General features: G+C 39.4%; 2 protein-coding genes across 3 annotated transcripts; one reads left to right on the forward strand and one right to left on the reverse strand.

Moving 5' to 3' along the window:
- The first annotated feature begins 248 nt into the window (after positions 1-248).
- On the forward strand, positions 249-3,276 carry LOC122015987 (serine/threonine-protein kinase Aurora-2-like). The gene is made up of 9 exons (XM_042573108.1): positions 249-384; positions 887-1,000; positions 1,216-1,362; positions 1,460-1,555; positions 2,161-2,256; positions 2,330-2,426; positions 2,589-2,706; positions 2,814-2,886; positions 2,982-3,276. Exons 1-9 carry the CDS (start codon positions 349-351, stop codon positions 3,081-3,083), a joined length of 879 nt encoding a protein of 292 aa, XP_042429042.1. The 5' UTR covers positions 249-348; the 3' UTR covers positions 3,084-3,276.
- A 5,861-nt stretch (positions 3,277-9,137) lies between these two features.
- Positions 9,138-10,598, reverse strand: LOC122017768 (protein IQ-domain 26-like). Of its 2 annotated transcripts, none has more exons than XM_042575459.1 (3): positions 10,005-10,598; positions 9,780-9,923; positions 9,138-9,684 (listed from the first exon to the last, which is right to left on the reverse strand). In XM_042575459.1, exons 1-3 carry the CDS (start codon positions 10,293-10,295, stop codon positions 9,175-9,177), a joined length of 945 nt encoding a protein of 314 aa, XP_042431393.1. In that variant the 5' UTR covers positions 10,296-10,598; the 3' UTR covers positions 9,138-9,174. The 2 variants fall into 2 exon arrangements, with proteins under 2 accessions (XP_042431393.1, XP_042431392.1); XM_042575458.1 differs by having other exon boundaries at positions 9,780-9,932; positions 10,005-10,589.
- Positions 10,599-13,915: the final 3,317 nt, after the last annotated feature.

Below are 13,915 nucleotides of genomic sequence, written 5' to 3' on the forward strand. Positions count from 1 at the left end.
ATTGATGAGAATACTCTAAATATAGAAGACGAGAATCATCTTTCGATCGAAGATAGGGTTCAAGGTTTAGGATTTTGGATAAAAATTAATACTTTTGAGAATTTTGAGGGAGTATTTTGATAATTGTTAAATTTATTAGTTTTTTTCAGAATAGAGAACGAATGTAGGGTGAATTAAAAATTTTCCCATCGCAATAATTGAACTTCGTGTTTCTGAGAATCGGACCGTTGGAGCGTCCTCTTAATTCAAATACCATTGCTTGCTCGCCCTCTTCTCGTCGTTGCGTCAGCTTCTTCCACAAGCGATTCGATCCCGTCTCCAGTTCTCAATCGCTCCTCCCTCACCTTGATGGCGATCGCCGCGGAATCGCAACAGGAACCGAAGGTAATTGACCTGGTTTTCTAGATCTATTATCTTATTGTCGGTATTCTTTAAATGATTAGGGTTTAGATCCATCTTTTCCTCGCCAGAAGAATCAAGTTTTGACTCCGCACTCGTTTCTTCGGATTCAAAGAGTTTTTTCTTCTTCTAAGAACGGGAGCTAGTGGGCTGTTAGATCTACAGATCACCCAAAATTTGTCTTTTTTCTCCCTACTCTTTATCACTCTAGTATTTTGTCTTTGCAAATTTAGGGATTTTCATCTTAAGCTTCTTTTTTAGGAATGGTAATGCTGAATTAGGTGTATAATTAGATCGGTTTGTTTAGTTCGAGATTAAGCCTTTGCTTGGTCACCAGATTTGGGGTTTTTTTTTTAAGTAATTACTTTTTGTGTATCGCTTCCCATTGTCGTGACTTTGATATGACGTTCGAGACTCTCAATAGATTGTTAGATAGGAGATTTCAAAGGTTTCGAATAGTTGAACTCACACTTTCTTTTCCCGATAGTCTCCTTTGAAGGCTTCAGAAGTGGAGAAACGATGGACGCTGAATGATTTTGATATCGGGAAGCCCCTTGGAAGAGGAAAGTTCGGCCATGTCTACCTGGCCAGGGAAAAGAAGGTATGAAAGTCAACTCTGACAGATTTACCTAACGCTTTTCTTAAACTAATAATATTGTCAAATTAAGAATGGTGAAAGCTTGAATTTCCAGTGCCGGACTTCTTTAATTTTGTTAGCTTCGAGTGACTGCTCAAATGCATAGCATACTAGAGTTCGTTTTCCTGGTACGTTCATTATGTTATAACTGACTTCTTTGTGTCATTTTGGCGAGGCAGAGTAACCATATCGTGGCATTGAAAGTGCTTTTCAAGAGCCAGCTCAAACAATCTCAAGTTGAGCATCAACTGCGGCGTGAAGTTGAGATACAAAGCCACCTCCGGCATCCAAACATATTACGCCTATATGGTTACTTCTATGATCAGGTTCGGCTCTATCTTGACTTGTAAAGATTGTAGGCATATTGAACCTGAATTTTGTTTATGCCACCTCAGTTGACCTAGATTCTCCTTTGTATCACAGACTCGAGTTTACTTGATACTGGAATATGCAGCTAAAGGTGAACTCTATAAGGAACTACAGAAGTCCAAATGCTTCAGTGAGAGGCGAACTGCTACAGTGAGTTCTTTGCAAACACACAGAAATAGTTATTAGTGTATGAGCTTTTATCTATTATTGCTAATGAAGGACTAACACTCTAATCATTTACCCATAGAATTTGCAGTTCCTTTCTCACTGTATGTTCAAGTGTTGTGCATTTGCAAATTTAATGAGGCTAGTGTGTCTGCAAACATGAACAAACGTTCTGATAATTTATAAGCTTTGTGTTTTTTTTTAATTTCTTAGTCAACTCCCAGGACTCAATTTCTTTCATCCCAGTGAGGTTGAACGCTACAAGGAACTACAGTAGTCATAATGGCTTCAGTGGGGAGAAATGCTATTTTGAATTCTTTGCACACCGCACATAGTGATTGTCAATGAATAAATATTTGCATTTGTTGATTAGATTAGGTTTTCTGTGTTTGCAAACATGAATAAATATTCTTATTACTGTATGCACTTTATGTGCCTACCAGTTAAGGATGGATTCTTGTTAATGTATGAACACTTAGGCTGTGCATTTCTCTTTTTCAGCTTCTAGAACTCAATTTCTTTGTTCCAGTGTGATATACAAGTCTTTTCTTCTCTCTTTCACTTACCTGTTTTCATGTGTATAATTCCAGTACATTGCATCTTTAGCACGAGCTCTGATATATCTCCACGGGAAGCATGTGATACATAGAGATATTAAACCAGAGAATTTATTGATTGGACTCCAGGTAACTCTTACTATATTTAATTTAACCTCAAATCCAATGGATAAAATGCTTAAGATATGAATCCTTCATGTAGGGTGAGCTTAAAATTGCAGATTTTGGGTGGTCAGTCCACACATTTAACCGTAGACAGACCATGTGTGGAACACTTGATTACCTCCCCCCTGAAATGGGTATGACAATCTTTACCATCAGTGGTATCCTATAAAAATCTTCAAAATAGCTACATAATACATCTGAGTTAATTCGATCGTTCACAAGCAACCGACTGGGATTAACTCAGCCTAAAATTAGTCTCCTCTGACATTTTTTTCCTGCATTTACTTTTGTCATAGTGGAAAGCATTCAACATGATGCAAGTGTTGATATTTGGAGCTTGGGTATATTGTGCTACGAGTTCCTTTATGGGGTGCCTCCATTTGAAGCAAAGGAACATTCTGATACATACAGAAGGTGTGCATTTTGTCTGATGTTGCCAAGAGGCTTTTAAATGTCCTTGGAAACCTATGTTACTCCTCGAATTGTTCATGTATTTATCGACCTGTTTACCACGAATGCAGGATTGTGAAAGTTGATCTTAAGTTTCCTGCGAAGCCAACTGTTTCTCCTGGTGCACAGGATCTTATTAGCCAGGTGATTGATGAGAGATCCCTGCGGCCTCGTGCTAATGTTACTCAATAAGAACACGACAGTGTTCATCTAAGCATGGCCTTGTTGTGTACTTGCAGATGCTCGTCAAGGATTCGACGCAGCGCCTTCCACTTCACAAGCTGCTTGAACATTCATGGATAGTGCAAAATGCAGATCCTTCAGGTGTCTATAGAGGCTGACTGCTTCCTGACGTTAAATTTCTTCTTGTTTTTGCACCACAATCCTTGATTTGTAGATTAATTGTAACAGTCAGTGTTGTTCCTTCTTAAATTCCTTGTTCATTCACTTCTATGTTACTGGACTAGTGTCAGATCTCACCTCTGGTTATTGGATTTATGACGAATGTTAAATCTCCAGTCTTCACTTTGTTAATTCACTTGGAAGGACTAATATAAAGCTTTGGTTAATTCATTTGTTAAATCTCCACTATTTCTAACTTAAAAACATACTTAACAGCCTCCACTACTTCGCGCCATCGACTCGCCCTCACAGCGGACGGCTTTGATTATATCTTTACCTGACAAAGTGTCCTTATCTGACCATCTCTACCGTCCATCTCGCCGACGCACTGCACTGCAGTTCTTTTAAATCGACCGGCGCTTCGCGGCGTTATCGTCTCTCTCCAATGCGATCTCCGCCGCCACTTGCAGCGGCCCTCCGAGATCGGCGAATTTTTAAGGTCTCGTTGGTGAATCGATTGCAGGTCGAGCTCTAGAGATTCGATCTTTTGTGTGACCTCTTCTTTCCGCTGCATCGTTATCCGATTCGATCGGCTAGGGTAAGGGTGGGTGTCGTCGCCGTAGGAATTGTCGGAGTCGCAAAGGGTTCGGATTGGCCGATCTGTCGTGTCGGAGATTGTTCCGGCGAAGGCAAAAGGGGTGCTTGCTTGTCGGCGCTCAGGATAACGGTTTCTGAGTTCCGATGGTGGGACGAAGTAGATCAGGTGATTGTTCGTCTATCAAAAGAAGGAATTTTGATAAGTTTGATGTTTTCCTTTGTCTTAACTTTGGATTTGGGTTTATGTAATGTCATTCGTCTCTCATTTGAGTTTTTGTTTTCTGATGATTGCCTTTGTAGTTTCTTCTGCTTTGTACTGGTTACATACAGTTACTAAATTAATTGTTACATGCCACCATGCTTTGCGGACATATGCCTCTTTAGCCGCCATGAGGCCTGGGGTTCGAATCTCGGCAAAACTGAGATAAATGTCTCTCTTATGTGCTAGTCACTATTCCAAAGATTAGTAACCGCCCGTGATTTACCTCCTCCATGTTGGCCCTAGGACGGGTTGACGGGGGCGTTAGGGGCGAACGTATTCGCCTTTTGCCACCATATGTCTCTTTAGCCTCGCTTTTACTAAGATGTATTTTCTGCTTTTTTGTTGCATTTTCAATGCATTAGCTGTAATTTTTCACTGGAATTATGGCATGTTCTCTGTGATCATATACCTCTCCATATATGGAGTTGGTATCTATTCATTGTTAACATGTTTTAAGTTTGGTTATGGACCAATTGAATTGATCACTTAGAGATCCCTACGAGAGACTACCTAGAGCTGTTGATTTCATTCATAGAAGATTATGTATGACATTAGGCTTTACATTTTTTATGTTTAAGTGCACTTGTATTTTCTTATCTACATTGTTGCTACTTCTGCCTTGTTATTCTTGCAATCATGCTTCACTTCTTGGTAGCTCTAAAACTGGCTATATTCTGTTTATGGTATCAGGATTTAAAAAGATTTTGATGGCGAGTGGAGATGATATTTGATGAACGTTCATGTATAAATTCCATAGGTTAGTGAAGCAAGAGCCGGCCTAGAGGCATGTCACGGGGGCGATGGCCTAGGGCCCCCGATTTTTAGAGGCCCCCAAATTCGACATACATATACAATATATATTATATATAATTAGATTGTTTTAATAAAAACTTTTAAAAAAAAAAATTATTGGATTATTTTAATAAAGGTCCAAAAATATATATATTGTTGGATTGTTTTAATAAAGGCCAAAAAATATATATATTCCCTGTACAACTCTTTCTTCATTAATTCGTTTACATAAGTTAGAAGACTTTGAAGAGTAAAGTTTGAATCATGACACTAATTTCCTCCCTTCTTTTCCTTTGAATCTCTTCTAATTAAATCAGAAAAGTCTATTCTCCAATTGAAATTTTAGCTTCATCAATATCATCATTTATCAATATATAAACTTACAACGTAAGTTACCTACTTATCTATATTTTTTCTTATTGTTAATATTCAATATTAATTTTTAATATTGTATTGGAGTCCAATATTTTTATGATTTTTCTTGCAAATTTGAAAGAGTTTAAATAAATCATCTCAATTTTAATTATCATAGTATAGATTATATCGATCGCTTCAAGTACAAACCATGCTTTATTGCCCTTTCACTATTATTTTCACTGCTTGTGTTTATTTCATTGCTAGCTTTGTTGCTAGTTTTGTATGTTTTATTTTTACATTTGAAATTTATAGTACAAACATGTTTCCAAAAAAATATCAATCTGGAAGTCAGAAAAAAAAAAAGTGGAACATATTATTAAAACTCACAAAGGTGTTCTTCATAAGTTTTTTAAAGCTAGCTCTTCAATTAAAGATTAAGTTGATGAATTACAAGAAGAAAGTCAAGAAGAACTAAATGATCATGCAACAAATGAGCAACAATCGAGTAATCAAGAAGAACTAAATGATCATGTAATTAATGAGCGAGAATAATTGAGAGAAAATGATGATCATAATCATGCAATGAATGAGCGGGAAGAATTGAGAGAAAATGATGATAATGATTTGAATGTAAATGACTTAAGGGTGTGCTTGGTTTGCGTATTTTCCATTTTCATTTTCTAGAAAACATGCATTTTCTGGAAAATAAAAAATGACTTTTAGACATTCTCTACTTTTCCATAAAATACTATCTATTTTGTTAGAAAACAGACATGGAAAATGCAAACCAAACACCATTTTTCAAAAAACATACGTTTTTCAGAAAATGAAAATGGAAAAAGCGCAAATCAAACGCACACTTAACAATTTTATGCATCGAAAATGAGGTATTAAAAAAACTTGATTTTGAAGACCTTATTGTTGATTTTGCTTCTCAAAATGCTAGACGATCTAGATTTTTTCAATGATTATTTCATACTTGTTTTTTTTTTTTGTATTTGTAGGTATTGCGCTTTTTGGAGAAACTTGGGAAACATATTTTGTATGGTGTTGTACTTTTTAAAGAATCTTGAGAAATATATTTTATATGGAGTTTATCATATTTTAAATGAAATATATTAATTTTTAAGTTTTCTATTAAACTCTATTCAAATTATACGTTAGTAAAAAAAAATTCCTATAGAGGTCCCTTTTCTCTTTTCGCCTAGGGCCCCCAAAAGCCAGAGTCGGCCCTGGTTGAAGCAACAATGTAGCTACTGCTAAGGTAACGGCTTTACCTTTTGCTCCAATAGGTTAGTCAAAGCAATCAAGGTTGAAGGTGTAAGCAATGAAATTTAACATAATTAAGATTTTAATTGACATAAACGACCAGTTTATTGAATTTTAATTGATATAAATGATCAGTTTAATCCTAGCATATAACACCCAAAAATAAATAACACTTATTTGCAATTATATCTGTATAAACCAAAGATCTAGTGATTGATTCTGATTTGAATTCTTGAATCAGCAGGGAAGCAACATGTTTTAATGTGACTGATAATAGGCATTTATACCAAAGCTGTTCTTACTTGTGTTCCTTAATTCTTTCAACATTTAAGTGAGACTTAGAACTCCTTTTCTTATTGTTTCAAGAAATGCATCTTGTGGGTGGATGACTTATGTTCACTGTAAAGCTGGAACGGGTAGTAGCACAACCATTGTCTTATGCTATCTGGTAAAGTGGTACTTGCTTATATAAGGATACATAATATCATTCAACTTTTGCTGCTCTCATCACACTCCGGAGGTATCCTACTCGGTAACAGTGTAATAAAAGAAACCTAAAGACCATATAAACTGAAATCAGTGCTTAACAGCTCTAGATTAAGATTGAGGAGACCAAGGGTGCTATTAGATCCTTCCCAATGGCAGGTATGCAACACTAACCTTTCTTTGTGTCAGAAGAAAACTGCAATGGACATCTGACTCTGAAGCTATTTTTGCTACTAATTATTTCTTACCTCTTTTGAGATGGAAGATATCACAAAACGACATATATGCAATAGGACTGTTCCATCATGTAGAACAATGCTAGGTAACATGCACATATGGCTTGCAAGAGATTATCTTTCACATGATATAAACCCTTTCTAGAATGAGCGAGCAAGTGGATGAATTTTGGGGAAAAATTACTGAGAGGAGAATAGATATATGATAAATATTTCTGAGAATAATTTGGTTTTATGTGTGAAAACCAATCATATATCTTATGATTCAATTAAAATAGATTGTGAAAGAGTTGGTTCCTAAACAACTATTTTGATGGATTTTTAGATTTATTGCATATCTGCTAATTGAACTGAGATGTGAATAAAAGATGCACATGGAATGTAATCATATTGGAGTTAAATCTTCTTGGTATATGTTATTGGCAACTTAAGAGTTGATGTAGAGAGTTCTACGTTTGTATCTCTCCTTTGCCTTCTACATTTGTCATTAATTTTCTCTAAATGGATTTTTATTATATTGAAAGCATGATCGTCGGCCTATTACTAACACATATATGTTTCAGGAATCAAGAGAATGGAAAATTTGAAGTTAACACATTCAAGGAGGAGTTTCTTACAATGGGGTTGTGAAGGAGCTTTGGTTTGGTATTCCCTCAATAATTCAATTTTTAGGGTCCTGAATCATGAGCTTTCGTATTCAAAGTCTACATGAACAAATGGACACACTGAAACTGCCCTCAAATTGATTTGAAAGGCTTACTATCATTAGCTTTGCTTTAAATCTCCATCTCACTAGTAGGCGTCACATGCTTTCAATTATTGCTCAGATAAATGCCTGTGAACCTGAGACACCCACATGAAATTTTGAGCCGGTAAATCCCAATTCTGCAGTTCCATGCACTCATTCAATTAGCTCGCAGAACCTTATCGTCGTAAATAGAGTAGCATGTCGAGTATTGATTGATTGAACATGTTGGTGAATTATTTGACCATGTGACTGTATTCTGCTAAGTCTACTGCCATTGTTGGATCCAACCAAACCTGATCATTCTTCAGTGTAGGTTGCAGCAGTACTCTTTAATGTGTTCCAGGAGGCTCCTACAAGTACTGTAAGTTTGTACACATGAAGCACAGGAAATATAGTGATCCACAGTGAGTCAGATCCAATGTTTTCAAAATCAGATCGGTCTTCGTTTCTTCCGGTCGAACCAGCCTGAAACTTTGTTTGAAAACCAAACCTGTGGTGGTCCTGCAATGGTCCAAGTTGGTACACATGAAACAGCAGCAAAATAGAGTGATCCACAGGGAGTCAGGTCCAATGTTTTTTAAAATCAGAACTGGATTCCGTTTCTTCTTCGTCCAATCGAACTACCGGCCTAAGATAGTGTTTGAAAACTATACCTAGCGGTGGTCCTGCAATGCCGAGGGCCCTGATCTGTTATCATCTGGTCTACCACCACCATGATAAGCCCATAGATACCAGGCAGCAGCAGCATTTCCTCTACCATTCATGGCCATGGCTACCACTGTTAACTGTGGAGGAGCTGCTTGTCCTCCAGTGAGGGGCCCCTTTGGCCTTTAAGGTAAAGGAGTAATTGACTTGACAAAGTTTAGGACAGAGTGACTGAGTGGATGAACATGATATGATGCATTGCATGGAGAATTATTCATCACATTTTTCCAAACTTTTGTTTTTTTTATAATCAATCGCATCCAAGACAAAGGCTTCTTCAGCTTTCATGTATCAGAACCCATCAGTGACTTTAGTTTCGTTTCACTGCTCCATAACATGTTGATCTTCCGCACTCCTATGGTAAGTTTCAGAGTTCAGTAGTCTTTCCCAAGAAGAGGATGATGATGATACATTTAGATATGGATAGTTCCCTTTTCAGTATGCTATTCTTGGCCTACCGAACGAATAAATTTTTAGATAGTTCTTTTATGTATTAGGTGAAGATTGAACTAGTATTTCAGTGTGTCTTGGTTCTTCTAGCAAATATTGATCTGGCAGAACAATGATACGGTAACAAGGGCGAGAAAGAAGAGGAGATCTCTTACACAAACACCATTGATATTGAAGCAATTGTATCATCAATTCTTTTTCACCAAGTGCTCTGAAGATGGCCTCTCCAGCCTTCCAACCACTACGCTCTTGAAACTAAACCCCTCTTCTTCGACATGACAACAAGAATTCACCTCACTCAAAGGCTGCCTCCTTCTCGACTCCTCAATTCTACCTTGACACGACCAACGCTTTGCCATAGAGGATTGTGTGCTTGCCATAAACTTGGGCGAGCTCGCCACACTCTTCGCCCGAACAAATCCACCTCCATTGCCATAAACGTTCATGTACTTGGGCGTGTTGTGTGCGGTGGCAGGCAATCGGCCTTTAGCATTTTCCGCGTACCAGCATTCACAATCATTCTCTTGGTGGTAGTTTTTTCGGTTTGGGATTGCGATTCGACGTGGAACCGGTGAGCAGAATGCCAGAAGTTGAGAGTCATCCGTAAGGCCAAGAGCAGGGGAGCGTCTCGCGTGGTATGCATTGAGATCCATCTCGACAATCTTCGAGGAGCTGTCGAAGCTCGAGGATAGGCGTTCCTGCGACGGAACCAACCGAACCGAGGCAGATGAGATCAGAGCGATGCCGACAATGTTAATAAATTGGTGCTAGAGGTGTGGACCGTGAGACTTACTAAGGATCTTCGAGCTCGAATGGTGGTGGCTTGAGCTCTAGCGAGAGCTTCCATCCTGCGAAGCGTCGTCACTGCCTGTTTACGTATCAGATGGCCTCTCACTAAAGCTTGCAGCTTGATTAACGCTTTGAGTGCTTTCAGTGCCTTCCTCGCCTTAAAATAATTTATATAAAATATATTTTATATTTATATTCATATTTGACGCTATAATTATAGCAGAGTTACCAGAAATCCCCTGAACGCTGTTTGGATTACGACCGCCGCCGCACATAGCGTCGTCCCGCGGCCGTCCGCCGGGAGCCCCTCGGCGGCCACCGCGACGGCGCGGTGGCTCTGCTCGTCCTCGTCGGAGGAGCGCTTCGCCCAGAAAGCTGGCGCAGGATTCCGGCGGGCGGCGGAGGGTAGGCACTCCCTCGGCCGCCAGAAGCTCCATCTCCTCTTCTCCGTGGCTTCCTCCTGGCCGCCGGGGGCCTTCGCCTCCCTGCCGCTCCACAGCCGCCGGAGCCACCTACTCATGTCCGATTCCGGCGAGCGGAGGAAGGGGCGGGGAACAGAATTGCGACGAGGAGGGAGCCGAACGCGCTGATATAGAGGGAAAGAGAGAGAGAGAGAAGGAAAGATGCTTCGTGGAACGGCTGACGATGGCAGACAAAGATTACTGCGGTGAAAGCAACAAATGGAATGGAAACAAAAGACGGCAACAGGGACAGCATGGCATTCTGCTTTTCATTCCCCCACCACCTCCGCCACTCTTTTTCTTTTTTCAGGTTCATCAGTCCAACCGGCTGATCTGGTCCGAATGAACTGGAACAATTGGATGGTCGAGCCAATTCAGTAGCACTCCAATCTCCGAGTTGAGTTAGTCGAACCGGTTCATCGGATCCCATCGGACCGGCTGGTCTCGAGCCACTGGAGTTCATGGAAGAGGATAAAAAATAGGTGAGAATTGTGAGAAAGAGTTACTGGCGTTTAGGGTTTAGGGGAGATTCCCCAGTACGATGAAGTGGGACTTTGGATGGGAGTGTGTGGGCCTTATCGTACAATGACAACTTGACAAAGATGGGGGATAGGATTCTAAACGAATCCGTATGGCCTATTTATCCTATTGGGATAAGAGGGAAGCTTAAATTTCAAAAAATTCTTTCTATTTTGGTTGTACAGCTAGAAGAAGAGAACAGTCGGCCGAGATGAGATGCGCAAAGTTTAAAGGATTAGCGACGAAAAAAAAAATATGGAATCACCACCCTCCTACGGCGGTCCCATTTCAAATGGAGAGAGGTTCAACAAGTACACGGTGAAAGGTGCATAGCAAGGACTACCATAGATAGTGACACCTTAGGAATCAACTCTTGTCCGATCCGGGACATGTTACCATGCGTCCATCATCTGTGCTACACCCTTAGAGCAAAGGATTAGCAAAAAAGAGTGTGAGTTCCAAGGAAAATATCAGCTAGGGTTAATGATAGAGTGAAAGTATGGCAAACTCTCGTTTCTGATCAACAAAGCCTAATAGCTTTCATTGAGATTGCTCGAGCATCGACCGGAATCTTCTGTTTCTGATGACAATCCTAACTGCTTAGAGTGAGATTGATCGAGTGTACTAACCAGAACCTGATGGGCAAACCTGATTGTTTGCAGTGAGACTGATCAAGCTTCGACCATAACATTCAATTTAACCACAACTTGAAGACAAATGGATCCAACCGGCCAATCTAAGCAGGCAAGTCAATCTGTATTCGAAGACAATAGAACACAATAGTATTTGAACTATGAAGTCATCCTAACTTCTACAAATTCATCAAAGAATCGTCAGTCACAAGAAATCTATCTAATGTTTTTGAGAACAGGAACTAACCAGAAATCTTCAGAATGTGGACAACGATTACCGCAGATTCGTGAAGCACGGAAAGACCCAACTCTGTAGGAAATGTGAAACAATAAACATCAATTCTTGTCTTGTGAATGATAATAAACTGACGAAAAAATACATGAATTGTGAAAAGGAACAATTAATCTGATGATCTTCCAAGGAAGATAAGATGGCAAAATTTTATTGGTTTAAAGGGTTTTTTTTTTTACCTTGTATCTTTTTTCCTTTCATATATTTCACTTTATCAACTTTGTTAATCTTCTTTCATATATGTTGTAGTGCAGAAACAGACAGAAACAAGGATACTGTTTCATGAACATTTTTGTACAGGTTGCAAATTTTTAAAATAGTCATATTGTAGCAGACAATGTTATTATATTCAATTATCAAGGAAATAATCACTGGAGATGTAACATAAATACAAAGGAAATTTAGTTAGGTAGAAAAAGGACAAACAAGAAGGAAGAAAGGATCACATAAGGAATTCATTTCTTGTGTCACTTTCTTCCAGGTAGTGTTTAACGAAAAATAATCATAGTTAACGAAAATTTTATGTGGGCATTTTAGGGGGGAAATGACTTCCTCTAGCCCAACCATAAGCCCTCTATCCTCTACTCTCATCCTCAAGATCCCGTAAACCCTCCTTCATTGATTGTGATTTGTGAGCCCCACCTTTGCCTTTCGTAGTTGACTACGAATCCTCCTCACTTTGTCATCATCTGTAAGCCCCATCTACCCTTTGTTGTCATCCATGAGCCGCCCTCTGCCCTTCATCCTCTACCACAAGGCCCCATGCCATTGCCATTTGGCATCATATGTAAGCCACCCTCCGCTACGGTACAGCAACACAAACTTGAACACTATTCTCCATCATCCAGGTTAAGAATAAGAAGCACTTCTGTCTCAAACACAAGTATAAGGGGAAATTGAAGCAACCGTAAAGTCACCCCTTTCGCATTTATTTGATTCACTCGATCACTCACTCTGTACTAAAAAGCCACATCTTACTCTTTGCTTGTTTCTCCTGAGTAATGCATTATCATATCTCAGTCTCACAAGAGCTTCTTCTAATGTGTTTTTTTACCTTTATTGCATATAGAAAAAAAAATGTTTCCAAAAAAAGGAGTAAAGAATCTTGTAAAAAATTACAGTCCAGCCTCATTTCAGCCATGCTACTTAGTACATACTACAACACCACTCTACTACGCTTCCTATGTTCATAAAGTTTTCACCCTCTTTTCTTACTCAAATTCCTAGCTGTCATTTCATTTTTATGTGCAATTTCCTACAGGAAGTAACAATAATGCAGTGCTGCCCGCTCGAGCTTATTTCTCCCTACTAATCGGCTACCTTGAGGAGAATTCCAGATTTGTGCACCAGAACAATGTGCTCTGAGTTTGAATAGAATAATAAGTGCCCTAGATGTATCAAGTTGGTCTACGGAAGAATAGCAGAAGTTGGCCTATGAACAATCAGATGTACTTAGCACTCTCTAGCAGCCTCTCAGTCAATGTCCATGAAAAGAAGATTCACGATGTACATGCTTTTGCAGCGTAAAGCAATCTCATATTTCCTAGACATCTCAACACTTATAGGTCTGTGGTCAAGGAAGCCTGAATTATGAAGAAAGTAAAGAAAATCACTACTTGCTCTCACAGCTTAAATGCTTTCTCGGTTCTAGAATGCTAAGTAATTCAGCATAGTTTGAAATTGGTCATTTGTTTGAGCTTTTCCAGGTAAAACGAGATCAAATAGAACCGCCCCAATCTACATAATCCAAGAATTTTCAATACCGACAAGCATAAAAGAAATTGAAATGCATTGAATAAGGGGGGCAAGCACCAAAAATGGAAAGAAATCGAGAAACCAGTGGCTGCTTACTCAACCAAGCACTGAAAGAACACATCGTACCTCGAGGATGAGTTCTTGAGGCATCGATCCCCAGCCTCAAAATCAGCTGCACCGAGGATACCTCGCTATTGAAACAAACGTCAATCTTTTCAAAACCTCCAGAGTGATCAAACAGGCAATAACGGGCCAAGCGAAAGGAGTTACCTCGGAGAGGGAAAATTCAGCAAGAGCAGAGTGCTCACATTTCTCCTCCGGAGGCAAGATTGATCAAACCCAAGACACCATGACTGTCTCAACTACCAATCTGCCGCGAGCCTCCGAGGGCTTAACACACACACGGTGAACCGACTGCTCGCGTCACATCCGTCGGATTCCAAAATGGATGGTCCAGATTTCACAGACTGGAAAAGCTGAG

Source organism: Zingiber officinale, chromosome 8B (genome assembly GCF_018446385.1).
Source record: "Zingiber officinale cultivar Zhangliang chromosome 8B, Zo_v1.1, whole genome shotgun sequence".
Lineage (NCBI taxonomy): Eukaryota > Viridiplantae > Streptophyta > Magnoliopsida > Zingiberales > Zingiberaceae > Zingiber > Zingiber officinale.

Excerpts from the sequence above, each read along its gene's own strand:
- LOC122015987 (XM_042573108.1), top strand. The coding sequence starts at position 349 with ATGGCGATCGCCGCGGAATCGCAACAGGAACCGAAG. Across the intron at positions 1,001-1,215 it reads ACCTGGCCAGGGAAAAGAAG|AGTAACCATATCGTGGCATT; the intron begins GTATGAAAGTCA and ends TTGGCGAGGCAG. Across the intron at positions 2,427-2,588 it reads TTACCTCCCCCCTGAAATGG|TGGAAAGCATTCAACATGAT; the intron begins GTATGACAATCT and ends CTTTTGTCATAG.
- LOC122017768 (XM_042575458.1), bottom strand. The coding sequence starts at position 10,295 with ATGAGTAGGTGGCTCCGGCGGCTGTGGAGCGGCAGGGAGGCGAAGGCC. Across the intron at positions 9,933-10,004 it reads CAGCGTTCAGGGGATTTCTG|GCGAGGAAGGCACTGAAAGC; the intron begins GTAACTCTGCTA and ends AATTATTTTAAG. Across the intron at positions 9,685-9,779 it reads TTCGAGCTCGAAGATCCTTA|GAACGCCTATCCTCGAGCTT; the intron begins GTAAGTCTCACG and ends GTTCCGTCGCAG.